At 43.7% G+C, this 18,402-nt stretch overlaps 1 protein-coding gene across 2 annotated transcripts in view; it reads left to right on the plus strand.

Annotated features, from left to right (window-relative positions):
- PRKCQ (protein kinase C theta) overlaps window positions 1-18,402 on the plus strand; it is a 55,319-nt gene that overhangs the window by 19,901 nt on the left and 17,016 nt on the right. For both annotated transcript variants that reach the window (XM_021530938.3, XM_085569759.1), the window contains 10 exons: window positions 3,034-3,233; window positions 4,445-4,505; window positions 6,073-6,235; window positions 7,136-7,167; window positions 7,265-7,350; window positions 8,511-8,640; window positions 9,984-10,093; window positions 10,249-10,366; window positions 11,378-11,553; window positions 14,557-14,730. In XM_021530938.3, the coding sequence (XP_021386613.2) occupies window positions 3,034-3,233; window positions 4,445-4,505; window positions 6,073-6,235; window positions 7,136-7,167; window positions 7,265-7,350; window positions 8,511-8,640; window positions 9,984-10,093; window positions 10,249-10,366; window positions 11,378-11,553; window positions 14,557-14,730 (1,250 nt within the window). The remainder of the gene's footprint in view (window positions 1-3,033; window positions 3,234-4,444; window positions 4,506-6,072; window positions 6,236-7,135; window positions 7,168-7,264; window positions 7,351-8,510; window positions 8,641-9,983; window positions 10,094-10,248; window positions 10,367-11,377; window positions 11,554-14,556; window positions 14,731-18,402) is intronic.

The following is an 18,402-nucleotide window of genomic DNA, read 5'->3' on the forward strand; positions in this document are numbered from 1 at the left end:
AGCTGAAAGTGTTTTCTGGTATCCAACAAACACAAAAGTATTTTCTAACCTTTGTGCTCCTTGGAGTCAATAATCATTATAATAATTATATTTATTTTCATTATCACTGTAATAATTATAATTTAATTATTATAAAAAATACTCTACCAACAAGAAAAAAAAAATTGTCTTTGAGGGAACTTTTCTCCATTAGTGAGGGCTGAGCATAGGAAAGTGACTTTCTGCTATTAGGAGATTTCTGTTTGCTGGGATGTAATTTCATCTGGTGATGCCTCAGAGTGTGGTGGGACAGCCAGAGGGACTCATCTCGTCAGTGAACCTCCTGGGGCTGATTCACCTCAGACTCCCCTCCTGGGGTGGGCTGAAGCACCCGTGGGAGGTGTTGACATGATGGAAGGTGTTTAAATGTGTGGATGGACAACTTGACCTTAGGGGGACTGAGAAAAGAGAGGCCACCATGGAATTCATCGGCCCTGTAATTCCCAGATACTGATGTGTGAGCAATTCCAGCCTGAGGAGCACATCCATGCTGAGTGTGATGAATCACACCCTGGAAAAGCCCCATGCTCCCCTCGGACCAGACAGACCACTCAGACCACTGACGTGCAGGGAGATGAGCCCGACTCCAAATTCCAGGAATGCTCTCCATGACCATCCCAAGGAGCTGTCATGTTCTAACAGGCTTCAAGAAGGCTAAAGGTCTCCAGACACATTAACTAAATATATTTGAGGTAGAATCATGGAATCACTAAGATTGGGAAAGACCTCCAATAGTGACAAGTCCAGCTGTTAATCCAACACTGACAGTTCTACCCCTAAATTGTGTCTCATTCCTGCTTCATGATTATTTTTCTTTTGGTCATAATTTATTCTCCAGCTCCCTGGTTTGACAAAGCAATTGCTACTCAGTTATAATTGGATAAAAAAAAATTAAAAATTAAAAAGAACCAAACATATATATATATATCCTTGATATTCAAATTTTGGCTAAAATTTTGACATGACCAAGTAGGAGTGGACCAGCTGCACAGCTGGTGAGAGATGCAAATCATCCTGGCCTTCTGCTGTGACACTTGGCCATGGAGAAGTTCTGCAGGGCAGAAATGATTGTTGAGCAGGGCAGGACATACCTAAGTGGTCAAGGCAAAGGAGCAACCTGGTCTAGTAGAAGTTGTCCTGCCCATGTCAGGGGGATGGAACTGGATGGTGTTTGAGGTCCCTTCCAACCTAAACCATTCTGTGATCTATGTTTAGCACTGGCAAAGTGTGGGTTTTTTTGGTTTTGGTTTTGTTTGTTTGGTTGGCTGGGTTTTTGCAAACAGAACAGTGGTAGATGATAAATGTGTTTCCAAACACAGGGAGTTTGATTTTGGGTTCATGCCAAAGGCTGTCCCTTGTCCACCAGCATAACGAAAAGGTCACTGGTCCCCAGGGATCCGGGAGTGATGAGCATCCTCTGTGGGCACAGGGATGTCACAGCAAGACCACAGTGAAGAATTTCCAAAGTTCTGAATAGACCTTGGGCAGCCTTTTACATTTTTCTACTTGCTTATTTTGTAAAAGAGACTTTGTCACATTATAATAAAAAAAAAACCAAACCAAACCAAACCAAACCAAACCAAACAAAACAAAACAAAACAAAAGAAACAAAAAAAAACCAACAACAAAAAAAAACCCACCCTGAAAACCAAACCACGCCTTCATACATCTGGAGGTATTGCAGTAATTTATAACTGATGACAAAATATTGCAGAAATTCTATGTGTCTCTGAGATATAAAAAGAGTCTGCCCTTTAAAAGTGGTTTCTGCCTTCACAAGCCACCTGGCCGGGTGCCATTTTGCCACCTGCCTTGGTGACATTTCCTTCATGAAGGCTTCTGCTCTGTGTTTGAGCTCAGCAAAGCCTCCAGGAAAAGCTCCCCCAGCCACAGTGTAAGCTGCTCCCCGGGAAAGACAGTTGCAATTTTATTTTTCAGGAACCTGGGGTTAGATTAATCCCTGGCAGAATTCCACTGCTGTCAGCGGGGACGCACCAGGGGTGACTGGCTGCTCCCATATATCGGGCAGTTCATTCACATTCCAGGGTTTGTTTATTTAAGCCTGCTGTCCTGGAGTGCAACACAAATGAAAGCACTTGTTTTGCAAGTGCCTGTGTTTCACATCTGTGGCTTTTCCCCTGTTGCAGCAAAGAAATGATAGTACTTTACTGAGACTTCTGGTTTCCAGGATGCTGGAAAGTTTATGTTTTGTTGTTGTCTCGGATTTTTTTGTGTATTAGTCCTCTCATTTAGGGAAAAATTGTCTTCAGCGCATGTTACCTTCCAGCTGCACATTCTTTTCCATCTGGGATTATTGGAAATAGCACCAGGGTCTTTAGACAGGGGTCACAGGTCTGCTGCTTTTTTTCTCTTATTCCTTCAGCTTCAGCATTTGATGGGTTGAACATTTTCAGAGGCAAACTGTGGTATAAAATTTACCTTGTGTAAGCATCCAAGACTTTTACAGGGCTGTGTGAAGTAAAAGTGGCTCTGTGAGATAAATAAATCTGGCTGAGACTCTTTTCAGAGAGACCCGGTTAGAGAGAGCCCTCTGCAAACCTCAGATTTTTTTACCCATCACTGTATTAAGATGCTGTGAAGAAAGAGGAATTGAAGCATTAGGGAAAGTTTGCTTCTTTCAAAACTCTACATGCCTGTGGGATGGTTACAGGTCTGCAAGACAGTTCATGTTTTAATATCCCTTAGTTGTCTACTGGGCTGGACATTAATCCCAAAGTGCACCCAGCTTTTTTGGGGTTTGAAACAAGCCTGTCTCATTTTGCAGTGCCTTGGGACAGGTGATAAACAAGGTTATTGTCTGTGATGGGATTCACCTGATTAGAAGTGGGTGTTTATGATGTTGGAGTCAGCATTAGAGATCTCAACAGAACTGGTGGAGTCAAGTGTGGAAATTGCCTTTTTTTAGGGTAGAAGTCTGTATTTGGTCTCATGAACTGCCCTCACTGCATGGATTTGTGTTCTCCCTCTCGACAGAGAATGGCCAAGTGTATGTGCAGAAGAAGCCCACCATGTACCCACCCTGGAACAGCACTTTTGATGCCCACATCAACAATGGCCGGGTCATGCACATCGTGGTCAAGGACAAAAGTGCTGAAATGGTCTCAGAGACCACAGTGGAGCTCAAGGTGCTGGCAGAGAGGTGCAAAAAGAGCAATGGGAAGACAGAGATATGGGTGAGCATCACTCTCTCCTCCTGCAGGATGTGTTTGGGAGCTGCTGCAGGGTAAAGGGATGTGTCCTTGTGTCTGTGCCAGGCTGTGGCTCTCACCAGCAGCACGATGGGTGCTGGCTGGAATAATGTTTTGAGACTACTTGGGTGTGACTTGAGGGAGAGACTTGTCAGAAGAGAAGAGCTTGGCACTTTTATTTTAATTGAAACCTGCCCTGTGCTAGTGAGGATCCTGCTTCAGGTGAGCTGTGCCCACGTATTAATCTTTGCTGAGGAAACCCACTGGGAACAAATGTTATTATGATTGGCTGAATGTGAATTATTTTATGTTCTCTGGGAAACAGCTTTAAAAATTTTATCTAATATCAAGTAGCTGATTCACAGCTGCCCGAGTTCAGAGTTATGTCAGAGCAACTCCTTAAAAATCACTGAAGTTATGGTGAGGTAAATTTGTACAGTCTTCACAAGAATGCTAAATGTAAGGTTGTGTTCCCTGCCAGTCCAGGGAAGAAAAATCTTGTCAGAAATCTTAAAAATGCAGTATCCAACTTATACATTAGTCCAGTGGATTCAGATTTCCAAAGGCACTTATGGATGATGGGTCAGGTAGGTGGGAATTGCAAAGTTCAAGGGGGAAGGCCCCAAAAAATGCCTGAATCACACAGAAAGAAGAGGTTGGAAGAGACCTTCAGGATCATCGAGTCCAACCCAGCCCCAACACCTCAACTAGACCATGGCACCACAATAATAAACTTGTAGCATCCCTCAGGCTGACGGTAAAGAAGTTAGACTTGCAGAACTGAGTGCCTAAAAGATTTTAGCATCACCTGTCTGAAGCTGGCTGGGGTTTTGGAACTGCTCCCACCTTCCCCTTGCAAGATCTATTGGGAACAAGTTTTCTGTATAGATAGTGGTGGTCCTAATTCGGTGTCTAAAAAGCTGCCTGCATCTTCTGTGGTTTAATCCCATTCATCTCTCTTATCATGCTGCTGAGTGTTTGATGTGAGGTGATCAACCCTCTTCTCTCTGCAGTTGCTCCTGCCCTATCTTGTTGCCTCACGTGGGTATGAGCAACCTGAAAATCAGCATTCATTGCTGTTCATCAGTTCCCTCTGGGAAAAGGAGATCGCTTGAAAGTCATCTGAAAAGATTTTTCCTTCTTTGAATGGCTGTTTAATGGACTTTTTTTTCTTGTTTTTCACTTATCTCAACCAGCTAGAACTGAAGCCTCAAGGGCGAATGCTGATGAATGCGAGATACTTCTTGGAAATCAGTGGCAAGTGATTCTGTTTGTTAATTTATAGCTGTGATTTCTGGGCTGTGGGGCACACATGGTGTCATCACTAAAAGCAGTGCCAACGTTATTACTGACTGATCCATAACAACAAACATAACTGCTTGAAACAAAACCTCCAGAAAAGTAATTTTTATTGTGCGGTGACTATTCTTCTGTGATTTGCAAGGCAGATTTTTTGGCTGGTTTACCACTAAATGGCAGATATTCCCATTAGGCTGAACAAGACAGAACAGATACATAAGAAGCCAGCTCCTTCTGAAATCATTCTGCTTTATGTACTACAAGAAATACATTGAGGGGCTGGAGCGTGTCCAGAGAAGGGAATGGAGCTGAGGAAAGATCTGGAGAACCAGGAGAGGCTGAGGGAGCTGGGAAGGGGCTCAGCCTGGAGAAAAGGAGGCTCAGAGGGGACCTTGTGGCTCTGCACAAGTCCCTGCCAGGAGGGGACAGCCGGGGGGGTCGGGCTGTGCTCCAGGGAACAGGGTTGGATATTAGGAAAATTTCTTGTAGAAAAGTCTGCATTCTACTTTGTTGAAGGAAATGGATTTAATTCAAATGCTTGGTCTTGTCCTCCCATCTTTGTTGCCAAAATTCTCATATCCTCAGGTGTAGGGTGAAGCTGTGAGGTGCAGATATCTGGAAGATGCTTCCATTTATAGAAACAGAGAAGCACTGCAAGCAGCCATGGCCATGCTGATGTTTTCTTAACCATCCCTGCCTTTAATATAGATTGGACTGCTGTTTGTGTGTTAAAAGGTGTTAGGGAGGCCGAAGCATAGAAAATGCAAGTTGTGTTTCTATAACAAATATCAAGATCAGAGCACAAAGGGAGCAAGTTCCCACAGGTCACCTGTGATTCACTGAGCAGTGCAGGAGTGAAACAAAAAATGAGATTGATTTTCTGTGTGAATATCAGATTTCTAGGCACAAGCGTGTGTAGAAGTGCATGTGAAGGTGGAATTGGTTTGTTTGCTGTCCCAAAAAGTTTAAATAACTGTGAATTTCAGCAAGGGCACGGCAAATAGCAAAGCAAGTGTTGGCATGGAAAAATAACAAGAAGAATATCTTCTTATATAAATATCTGCTTACTGACACGTATATGCACGCAGAAAGGATTCTGTTAAATACCTATAAATATATACATATATATACATATACATGTGTGTTTGTGTCTATATATCAGTAATTATTATTTTTTTATGTAATTTCATCTTTTTTAGGGTGTACTTCTTCAGTGCTGTACAATGTCAGGGTTTTATGATTAAATTACCTCTCCTTGGGAAATTTTTTTTCTAGATTTCAAGAGCTGTGTTATGAATAGTCAAGAGAGCTCTGTGTTCCAAGTCTCAAGTCATTTTAGTGTAGGAATGGTAGATAAAAACCATCCAAATGAGACTTTTGTCAATTTCATAAAATTATATTTCTTTGAGTATTCATTACCATGAGTGAATCATCAGCTTCAGTCATGTAGTATTTGGGCAACTGAATTTTTTGAAGGCACCTAATCAGGACAGGGTTCACTTAATTACCTTTCCTCTCCTCCCAGATGCAAAGGACCTGGCTGACTGTGAGACTGAAGGCTTCTTCTCCTTGCACCAGCGCAGGGGAGCCATCAAACAGGCCAAAATCCACAACGTCAAATGCCACGAGTTCACAGCCACCTTCTTTCCACAGCCCACCTTCTGCTCCGTGTGCCACGAGTTTGTATGGTAAATGGAAAAGGATCTGTGCTTCTTCTCCTTTTATCCCCAGGGACCAGTTCTGGTGTCCCTATGGCACTTGGGAACGTGGCTTAGTGTTGGATGTGGCAGATCTGGGTTAATGGTCGGACTGGATGATTTTAAAGGTATTTTCCAACCTAAAAGATGTCACTGTCAAGGCAGGATGGGCATGAAGAGACTCTGATCAGAAGGCTGTGAGAGTAAAATTCCGGTTTATTCAAAATACCCTGCTCTTTTATATAGAGCTTTGTGAGGACCAACTCCATTGGTCCTGAAGTGAAAACAGCCCACAGCATTGGTGTAAACTGCTTGACACACAGTGATAGAACGTGACTATAAACAATGTGAATAACAAGAGAGATAAAGAATTATTTACATTCTTTTCCAACTCTTTCCCGGGCTTCTGCCTGGATAGAAACTCCTGTTTCTCTCTTTGACTGAATCTAAGACCCACAAAAAGATTCTTTGACTGAATCTAAGACCCACAAAAAGATTCCATGATTCCCTGTTGAATACCTGTGCTCCTCCTTTAAGACCCTTGGCATCTTACATGTATTGTGTCACTTTAAGGACGTGGTTTGCAGTTGTAATTCCAACTGTGAAAAATTCCCCTTTTTAATTTATTTGTTTACAAATATTTTTGGGTTTGGTGAAATGCACAGGCATTTCTCATTGGTCCACTTTGATGTTTGGACATCATGAAATTCAGGATGCGAATTTGTGCTGAAAAGGCTGATTAGATTAAATGAAGATAATTAAATGAAATAATCTCTACAAAGGGTGATAAAAAGCAAAGCAATTTTATTCTTCTTTGATAATTATTGCTCTCCTTTCTTCTGCTGAGGCTTTTAGACATCTCAGGGTTAACCATTGTTCTGTTCATTTCAGGGGTCTGAATAAACAAGGCTATCAATGCAGACGTAAGAAACTTTATTTTTGTTTTCTTATTGTCATTATTTACTTAATCTTTTCTTAAAGGATTTCTTTATTAACACCATGACATACTTGCTGTTGCAGAATGTAACGCTGCCATTCATAAGAAGTGCATTGATAAAGTAATAGCCAAGTGTACAGGATCAGCAATCAATAGCAGAGAAACAATGGTAGGTTGTATTACTATTATTATTATTGCTATTGTTATTATTATTTTATTTTATTTTGTATGTTATATTTTATTTTATTTTATTTTATTTTATTTTATTTTATTTTATTTTATTTTATTTTATTTTATTTTATTTTATTTTATTTTATTTTTGTGTTTCCTTTTAAAAAATCTTCAGTGTCATTCAGATCTCTCCTACATCATTGCAAAGCAACTTCTGATGAAGCAAAAGGACTTTCTGGGGCTAAGGACTCTGTGATCTGATCTCTGCCCTTTGCTTTTTATGTTCCTAGTGATTTCATTACTCCAACTTAAGATTTACTCAAATGCAGCTGCAGAATAAGCAGTTGGTGAATCAGAACTGACATTTTTCTAATGCATGAAGTATAACTCAGAAAGAAGTCATGGACACAAAGTGAAGATTTACTGGAGAAAACTCTTCACTATTCAGTGTTAGACTGGATATCAGGCTGAATTTTCAGATTTGTGCTTGAATAAATCTGTGCTTGTGTTATCTGAAACAGTCAGTGGGAGATCTGATATCTCCACTGTTACTTGCTTTATTTTTCTCATGTCAGTTTATTCTAAAATTTTCTTTTTGGTAGGCAAAACCAGATCTTAAACTCTGGATAGGACTACTCCCTTTACCTTGTGTCCTACAACTTCTGTTTATTCTCAGTCCCACGCTGTTCTCCTGCTATGATTTTTATAGATGAGATTGCTCTCACTTCTCTTCTGACATCTCCAGGGTAGATGTAACCAACTTTGTCATCACCTTTCATACTAAAAGAATTATAACAGGCTCTTCCAAGGAGTGATTCATGACAACAAATGTACACATCTATTTCAGGATGAGGTGAATAATTTTTAAAAGGACCAATGTTTTCCCACTGAGTATTAGGGGGGAGCCTGGGGATTTTAATGAGGCACAAGCAGTCCTTTGGTCAAGGCCAGGGAAGAAATGACCCAATTCCCTCTGAATTGCAGTCACTATGTATCAAAATTTGGATTTGTGTGCCTGATAAATAATTTCTGCTTGGCAGTCATACCCGAGGATAAAAGGGCAGTAGAGAAACCAACTTCTGTGGTTCACATTTGGTTTCCACACGGAGCTGAGGTGGAAATGAGGAGTGGATTTTCAGCCTGGCTTTTGTCTTGCAGTTCCACAAGGAAAGGTTCAAGATCGACATGCCCCACCGCTTCAAAGTGTACAACTACAAGAGCCCCACCTTCTGTGAGCACTGTGGCACCCTCCTCTGGGGCCTGGCACGGCAGGGGCTGAAGTGTGACGGTGAGTCCCTGGCGAAGGAGGCACCAGCTGAGCATGGGAGGGGTCGTCGTCTTTGGAGGGTGGCAGTCTGAAAATCCAAATCTCATTTATCATCCTTCTCTGAAAAAACACTATGAGGTGGCACCCAGGAGGGTGAAGGAATGGTTGCAGGACTGTCCTTCAAGGAGGATCATTCTTCAAGAATGAAGACAGCTTCCATGCACTGAGAGAAATTTGATCTAGCAGTGTGAGAGCCCCGGGCTTGGTCTGGGGTCTCATGTGCTGGTAAAGTCTCTCCTCCAACCCGAACTTCCAAAGAAAAACTCCGCAGCCTCTTGTTGTTCGGTCTCAAGGCAGTTTATTGTGAGTTATCTAAAAGATTTTCTTCTTGGGCTGCGGCTGTTTGATCAGCAGCCAAGGCAGAGGCACACACACACCCTGACACCTTCACTGTCTGGTGTCTTCTTCTCTCCCACCACCCAGGGCTGCTGCTATCTTTTATATATTACGTATTATATGTTTACAGTTTTTCCCCAATACCTACTACCTATATTACAAAGTGCTTTTCTACTCTAAACCAATCTGTGAGTGCCAACATCACCAAGAACATGGAGGCAAGGAAGAAGAAGGAGGAAAAACAGGATCAGCCCATTTTCCTCCATCTTAGAACTTCTGACCCCCATGTACAAAGTAAAACCCCCCTGTACATGTGCTAAAACCCCATTGTACAATACTAAAAAATTTTCCCCTCTACTTTGTAACTACATTTACTATACTATCTAACCCTTTGTGACTGCTTGTTCCGCCTTCAAAGTTGCTAAGTCATTCCATGGCTCAAACTCAAAATCACAGCTGTTTCCAGCTGCCTGCCGGGGTCTAAAATGCTTCTGACCTAGGAATGGAACCTCTAAAAATGTCTGAGAGACATTTTGAGTTCCAACACAGCAGGATGATGAGTTGCTACCCAGAGAGACAGAAAGCATCACAGTGGCACTCTTCATCTCCCCAAATTACCCCCAGTATGAACTTGCAAGCTCTATTTCCACTGTCAGACCCAAGACATTTCACTGTCTTCATCATTCCAAACCAATGGGAGGATCCTTTTCTGTGATTACAGTTTATCTCTGAGATAATGGCTTGTAGTTTTAGTAGCCTGAACCTGCAAAGGTTGATGGATGTGGAGTGCAATGTCTGGCCAGAAGAAAATATAAAAGTATAGTCTCCATAGAGAACCAAAAACTAGCTGAGTGCCATCTCAAGAACTCTTTAGGTGGCTGATCTCTGCTCCTGGGCAGCAGCAGCACTTGCCCCTGCCCAACCTTTACATCCTTCCTTGTCCTGACACCTCGTGTTCTTTCTTTCAGCTTGTGGCATGAATGTCCACCACAAGTGCCAGGCAAAAGTAGCAAATCTCTGTGGAGTGAACCAGAAACTGATGGCTGAAGCTCTGGCAATGATAGAGAGCACTCAGCAGGTAAATATTTTAAGCATTTTTAGATGCTCTTCTCATAAGCAAAGAGCTCTTTCTAGATTTTGGCTTTTGTGAGTCACACTCAAGAAGTCATGGAGTTGTTCATTACCTCAGGGCGTGACTTTTGGCTCAAAAATTTGCTGGTTTCTGTGCCCCAGGCTCGCTGCCAGCGCGACAGTGAACAGATCTCCAGGGATGGACCTCTGGAGATTGGCTTCCCTGTTCCTGTGAAGGATGTGACACCACTTCAGGCCTTGCCAGGCTCAGGAAAAAAAGGTAATTCCTCCTGGTGACACAGGACAGAGCTTTGTTCTTGTTTGGTTGGTACTTGGTTAGTTGGAGGTGACACGAGTGGGGAATTTTTTGCCAAGCTCTAAACAGGATATTTGAAATCCTTCTGATCACCATGGTAAATTTTCTTTCTGATTTCATATTTTTGGGTGGAGGTTGACTTCTGGTAGGTTTGAAGACCAGTGATAGACCTCCACTCACCCAGGAGCTGATCTAGGTGTCACAGCCCTCTGTGGTACAAGAACAGATGTTTAGGAGAGTAAATGAGAGACTGTGCCCTTTGGGCCCCAAGGAGAAATAAATGATGTCCCTATCTCTGTTTATTTTTGTTCTGTTCTACAAGTAGAACTGGCTGTGCTGATGTGAAACAGTAAAGTCTCAGGTGGGTTCACATCTGCTTCACACATGGGTCTGTTTGCCTGCTGAGTAGTGTTCAGTGGTTTAGAACAGTTACAGCAACAGGATAAATCCAGTGAGGGGAAAAATCTCTTACGAAATCTTATAAATCCAGGTTAGTGGAGTATTGAAAAAACTCAGAGTGATTCCAGTCCAGGCTGGCTGGAATGGCTGATCTGGAATGCTTCACATCCAGAGCAGGGGCACAGTATGAAATTGCCATCCCCCCTTTTCTTCTAGCTTTGCCTAGGGTTTTGAAAAGACCTTGAAAAAATGAAACCATGTCATAATGGCAAGCACCAAGAAGGGCTGGAGAAGACAGGTGGCCAGAAATTAAGGATTTGGTGCCACAAAACAGAAAGCCAGATGAAGGAGTTTGTAACGTGGTTTGTAAATTTAAAAAAAAGCTACTGAAGAAGATGCAGTTTCTTCTGGAGAGAAAGCAGTGTGGGAGCAGAGCCAATCCATTCAGAAATGGCCACCCCACTTCCATGTGTCTAAAATACCCTTTTAAACCTCTAAGCAGAATACTTGTGAGTGTTCTGGGGATTTTCTGCTCCTGCCCAGGGGTTTATTTAAGTACTCTGATGTGTGTTGCAGAGCCACAAGGCATCTCCTGGGAGACTCCAGTGGAAGGCACAGTGAAGGGAGAGTCTCTCATAGAGTCAGACTTGGGAGAACAGTCTCAGGAACAGCAGGAGCACCAAGTGCAGTTAAAACTGACCATTGAAGATTTTGTCCTGCACAAGATGCTGGGGAAAGGCAGTTTTGGCAAGGTAAGCATTGGGGCTGGGACACCACTGTGTGCATTTGCATGTCACTTTGTGTGGCACTAAATAATATCTGGTTTGAAGGGACACTTAGGAAAAAAACATGTAATCATTTAGGTTGGAAAAGACCTCTAAGGTTTTTGTATCCAACTGTTAACCCAGCACTGCCAAGTCCACCACTAACTGTGTCCCCAAGTGCCACATCCACATGTTTTTGGAACACTTTCAGGGATGGTGACTTCACCACTTCTCTGGGCAGCCCCTTCCAATGCCTGACTAGTGAAGAAATTTTTTTTAATATCCCATCTCAACCTCCCCTGGTGTAACTTGAGGCTGTTTCTCTCCTCCTGTCCCTGTTCCCTGGAGCACAGCCTGACCCCCTGGCTGTCCCCTCCTGGCAGGGACTTGTGCAGAGCCACAAGGTCCCCCTGAGCCTCCTTGGCTCCAGGCTCAGCCCCTTCCCAGCTCCCTCAGCCTCTCCTGGTGCTTCAGCTCCTTCCTCAGCTCCATTCCTTTCCCTGGACACACTCCAGCACCTCAGTGTCATTCTTGTAGTGATGGACCCAAAACTGAAAACAGGATTTGAGGTGTGGTCTCATCAGTGCCCTGTGCAGGTCACTGCCCTGGTCCTGCTGCCACACCATGGCTGATAAATCTCCAAGTCTTCAAAGAATCCATCCTGTGGCATGGCTGAATCCTGAACTCCATCTTCTCCTCACCTTGTCCTTCTCCCTGTCACATTAGTTGCTCTCCCATGACAGGACAGGGATGCCCCAGGTAGGGTTTCAACTTGCCCTTCTGTGCAGATTGATGGATCCAGGATATCCCCAGAGAGTTGGTGGGAAAGGTCTCTGTGCTCTCCCTCCTCACAGGGAGGTGGAAGCACGAGCTGAGAAGCTGAGTGTGGATCAACTCTGCTCTCCAGAGCAGCAAATCCCAGCTGGGAACAGGAACTGCTCTTTCCAGCTCTGATCTGTGCTGGAACCCAAAGCAAATTTTGCAGCAGCCAAGAATTTGTGCTTTTGAAACAAGAACCACCTGTTTTCAGCGGATTCATTAATCCTGATGAACTGTGGATTGTTCTTCCCCCTTGCAGATATCCCCTGGGAGGGGACTCATGTTACTCAGTGCCAGCACAAAGCTGAGAGAAGCAATTTCAGAGGGACTCCCCATTGTGTTTTCACAGCCAGTAAGGAGAAGGAGTGTGGATCACATTTCCCACATCCCACATCTTTCCAAGGGGGAAAGTAGACCTTGACAAAGGGCTGCTTTTTGCCTGCTAAATGATCTAGGGCAATTGCTGCAGCCAGTTCTTCAACTGGTGAAATATTTCCTGTATTTGCCTTTCACACCTGAAAGAAATAAAATCATAGAATGGTTTGGGTTGAAAAGGACCTTAAAGACCATCCAATTCCAGCTCAATGGACAGGGAAATTTTCCACTAGAAAGTGTTGTCATGTCCACAGTTTGCATGGGAGCCAGAGCTGAGGACTGTCACAGCTAAAACCAGAGTATCCCAAATCAACATTTCAGACTAACCTGAAATCAAGAGCATAGATATGATGGAAACATTTTTATTGGAAGGAAAATATTTCTGGAGGTCTTCTTACCTAAACCATTCCTCAAAAAAGGTCAATGAAATGAGGTTTCTCAGGTGTTCATCAGTTCAAGTCTTGAATGCCTCCATTGAATCACATTCTGTACCTTGTTTTAGCCCTCATGCTGACATGGACTCTCCAAGCTTCTGCATCTCTCTGAAGTGCACAGTGTGGGTGTGGAGAGGATGGGCCATTTCGTGCCTTTCTGCAACAAAAACTCACCCACGAGTTTCCTGTGCTGGTGTCGCTCCCGGTGCCCTCATTTGCTTGGAGCAAGATTCACTTCCCCATAGAGGGGAGAGGGTGTGCAGATCTCAGTGCCCGAGGGGTCTCTCCAGTTCTGTGTGATCCTGGGAGGTTGAGGGGCAGATATCTCCCACCACCACCTCTGGTTGTGGTCTGGCATTGCCTTCCTGCTCCTTGGAAGTCACAGCACAGGTCACAAATGCAGCAAATTCATTCCCCAGTTCAGTGCCCAGCACAAACATGAGGGTATAAAGGGTGCCTGCAGCATCAGCACTGTGAGCATTTCTGGTCATTCAGCACAGAGACAGAGGGAGGCTCTAGGCTCTACTCTCTGTCTGGTGCTACAAAGTGAAATGCAGCAGTAGCCAAAAGGGTAAATAAAACTTTTGTCAGGGCTAAAACATGTCCCAGCTTACTCAGTAAATAGCGTCTGGCAGAGAACTTCAAAGACCTCTGTGATGAATCTTACACATTTATTCAGTCTATGGAAACAGGGTCAGCAGGCTGTTAGTGTGAAGATCAGGACTGCCACTGCCTTCCTGGAGAGACTTCTTTGTTCTGTGGTCTCTAGAAAACCATTCTCTGCTGCTCTGGGTTTTATTTTTCCTGCCTATAAAAATAGAGGTTGTAACTCCTCTGGGACGTGTTTTCCCATTCTCAGAGAGGTCCTGCAAAAGCAGCCCATGTGCTCAGACCTGAAAACTGAGAGGAAGGAAAGACATCTGATATAAATCCAGTCTAACTACTGGTGGACATCATTTTCCACCTGCTGAAGATCTGGTGCAGGGTATTTGCATTTCGAAATGCTGATGAAGCAATATTGTGTGTTTTATTGTTTGAAGTCAGAAAACAGGAAATGTACCTCAGGAGCATTTGCATGAGGGTGGTTTCTGGTATCAGAGGTGTTTGGCTCTCTGGCATGTCCTGTCCATCCATCCTGCTCCTCTAATTGCCAAGAACTTCACATCCTTCTCCAGGGCTCAAGTTCATAAAACTATTCTGGGTGTGGGGAGCAAACTCAAAGTCTTTAATGGCAGAATGGAGCCTTAAACATCAAGGTTTTTAAGGTGTACCCCAGTGAATTCCCAGGAGCTCAGCTCCCACCCTCACATGGCTGCTCTGAGAGGAGATAATCCCTCATTCTGAGCAGCTGTTTCCATTTTAGGTATTCCTGGCTGAGCTGAAGAGCACAGACCAGTATTTTGCTGTGAAAGCCCTGAAGAAGGACGTGGTGCTGATGGATGACGACGTGGAGTGTACGATGGTGGAGAAGAGAGTCCTCTCCTTGGCTTGGGAGCACCCATTCCTCACTCATGTCTTCTGCACGTTCCAGACCAAGGTAAGACAAGGATCTGCCACCTTCTTCCACAGGCTGAGAATGCTGTACTGAAATGCAGAATGCTTCACTGAAATACAGATGCTTGGTGAAGGGCTTCAGCCTGCTGGGGTCCACTTGGGACATGAAGTGGTGCTCAGGGAAGGGATCTTCAGATTAAGCACTCAGGAAATAGCTCCATAAATTTAATCTACTTTCCTCACATCAATCTGGGGATGGAATGGTGTATTTGAGGATTATGGCATCAAAGACTAATTGAGGGACAATCTGCTGTTAAAACCTGCATCCTGCTACCCTGGGCCAAGGATGTGCCAAGGCCACACCCACACCAGGATAAGGATGTGCCCACGCTGATGTTTTATCTGAACCTCTTGGCCCATGGAGCATTGTGCTGCAGCTAGCCTGGATCAAAGCCAACTCAAGAAACCCTGGTTTTGGAGGATAAACATGCTGTCATTCACTTCTTAGCCCCTGTTACTATTAAATGGTATCAGACACTGGTGGTCCTGCAGTCCAGAGCACCTCCTGAAATCTTGCTTGTGACTCCAAACCAAAACTGAAGTGACATTTAACTAATACACATATTTTCATGATCCTACGTGCCAACAACTGCTCAGCTTCCCAGAGCCACAGCCAATAGCCTTAACACCAAAGCACACACAAGGTAAAGAAAGAAGCAATGGAAGTTTGAGAGTTTTTCTTCTCTGTCCAACCTACTCAAACCATTCCTGAGAGATGATTGATATCTCTTAGCTCAAATTCAGAGCAGCACTGTCTCATGGCTGCTTGTTCAGGGTTTTGTTTGGATGCTCCCAGTCCCTGCTCAGCTCCAGGATTTGGTGGCACAAGGCACTGCTCAGTGGAAGGTTAGGACCTGCTCAGGAGGAGGCTCTTCTGCAGGGTCAGGAGAAACAAATACAAGCTCTGTGGCACATCCCAGTCATCTGTGGGATGTGGCACCTGTTTAAAGACAGGTTAAATTTATAACAGGGAATGCCTGGGAACTGCTGTAGGTGATGTGACACTGAGCCCAGGCATTCCTGTTTAACCCTTTTGGGACTGACAGTGGGGATAATGTGTGCTGGGAACTTATCCTTGCCTGGCAAGGAAAGGAATTAACTCCCTGCTTGAGGGGAGCTGGCTTTCAGAGGAAAATATAAATGCCACAACTCCAACTATAAATGCCACAAATGCCACGCTCTACAAAAGCAAAGGAGATAAAGGTTTAATTGAAGAGATAAAACATTCAAAACAGTCACAGCTCTATGAGGGAGGTTTTACTCCAGGGATTGCTGCTTGTATCTCCAGAGGGATGCTGGCTGAAGCCAGCAGCAGAGCCAGGCTGTGCTGCAGCCTGGTCTGGGAGCTGCAGCTCAGGTTCAGGATGGTACAGCAGGGACAGTCTGGAGCTCTGGGTTCAGGCAGTGCAGACATGCAAGTGTCCCCTTCCCTCATGAGACCACGGCAAAAAGAGGAGAGACCAAATGCAGTCGTGTCAGGATCCAGGTGGGATTTACCAACTGTTTAAGGGGAAATACTGAAGGATGGAAAAGCAATGAGTGCCTGAAAAATTCAGGGTGCCAGGCTCGAAAAGCCAGATGATTTCTTTTCTACATTTCTGGGCAGCAGCACAGGATTGCCCTCCTGTCATGGAGAAAGAAATCAATCCATCTCATCCCAAGCCATCACTGCTGCTCTAAAGCTGTGTGACCTCCCCTTCTTGGCTTCACAGAGAGAGGAGCTGGAATGGGGCTGCCCAGAACAAAGCTGCTCTGGGCTCTGGTGCATTTTCACCTCCTGATTTTTCTCCTCTAACCTTTCAAGCCAGCAGGGATCACTCAGAGCAGGAAAGTCACTCAGAGTTGGGAGCTGTGACAACCTTGGATGGTCTTCCAGGGCTCAAAGGGCAGTGTGGTTGTCAGAATGTCTTTTATGGCAATCATTTTAGGCTCATGGAATGGTTTGGGTTGGAAAGAACCTTAAAGATCACCTATTTCCAACCCCCCCTGCCATGGGCAGAAGCCACAGCACCGCTGTGTAGAGTCTCTCTATGGATTTTAATATTGAAAATATGACATTTTTTTTGTTTCTTGAAGTTTCAGTGGATTTCTGAATCCCTTGTGCTTTGGCTTAGCTGAGCTGCTCCAGGTGCTGAGTGTCTCTGCAAAGGACAGTAAAACCAGGAATATTCCTACACCAAAACAAGGACCTCAATAGTCCACATGTTTCCAGAGGGGGGAAAAAACTCCTTTAGTCTGTTGACAGCTCTCTGAGCTCTGGGATGAGTTTCTTCCTCACCTCCAGCCAGGAAATGAGTGGCTGCTCAATTATATAAATCTGGAGAGCTCTTCAGACAGGTTTAGATGGCACCAGGCACTTAATGCCCCTCTCTATTCCAATGGAGCCTGAATGATCAGTGCCTTCAAACTTCAGAATATTTTTCTTGTTTTATTGCATGAGAATAAATGCAAGCCCATAGTGTTTGGTGGGGTTTTTTTAGTCCAATCTCTTCGGGAATTTTTCTGTTTTATTTTACTGCAGTCATCTTTGTATCCAGATATTCAACTGACATAATTACATACCCTGAATTTTAACAAGCTCAAAGAGCTGTTCTGCTATTTTGCTGTATTAGATTTAAAGGGATGCTGTTATGTTAAAGAGGAGGAAAAATATGTTTATAATTCTGTGAAATCCCAAAATCAGTAATGCCAAAACAGTGACTAGCATCCCAGAGCTTATGTTTTATTCTTTTTTGCATTTCACTGATTTTCTGCCATAAAAATAGGCTTTCCCTTTTTGAAAGTCACTTTTATTTCTGTTTCTTTACTTCATTGACCAAGTTTTATTAACACCCTTTACCTAAATGCAAATTAAATCTTGAGGCATTTTGACTTGCAGCACAAAATAGCAACAGAGAAGATTATCTCAACCCAAAAGAGAAGTAAGCGTTATTGCCATTTAAAAGAAAATATTACAGAAATGTTTATTTTCTGCTTTACTGTTGTATTTTATGTTTTCTCCTGGTGGTGAGCCTTTTTCACATGCTCTGTTGCCCTTGTGTCCTTAATACTGACTGAAAAATCTCTTACACTGGCAAGAAGGAGAAAAGAATCATAAAATGGGAGTGGGCTCCTAATTTTAAAATTCTTTGTCTCTGTTTTCCAAGGGTATTTTGAGATTGCTCATTAAAATATCTCCTCAGATGTTACTTCAATTTCTGAAATTATTTTTCTTTCCATGCACAATTTCAGTTTTCTTCTCTTTCTGACTTGCTCTTGAGGGGCAGGGCTGATTTCTTTGCCCTGAATCAGAGCACGGGGTTGGCACGTGGGCATTTCACAAACCCTTTGGATGTTCAGCTCCTCTGCCTGGTGGTGCCATGGACCTCCTGAACAGCCCTAGCTCCATCCTCCTACTTTTTCTTGGAAATATTTGTCCATCCATGTAGTATTCTGAGTACTCTGAGCTTGGAAAAAATCTGCTTCCAGGCCAAATTTGAAGCAGCTGATGGGAAATTTTAGGAAAGCTTTGAGGATTTTTCCTCTTGCAACCAACAGGCAGGAAAACTGGCAAGGTCTCATTCAATCCTGGCCAAAATTTCAACGTGGTTTAGCAGAAATTGAAGCATCTCAGCAGAGCTTTGGGATTTCTACAAGGTTGTGCCAGAGAAGGTGT

This window comes from Lonchura striata, chromosome 1A (assembly GCF_050655825.1).
Source record: "Lonchura striata isolate lonStrDom1 chromosome 1A, ASM5065582v1, whole genome shotgun sequence".
NCBI lineage: Eukaryota > Metazoa > Chordata > Aves > Passeriformes > Estrildidae > Lonchura > Lonchura striata.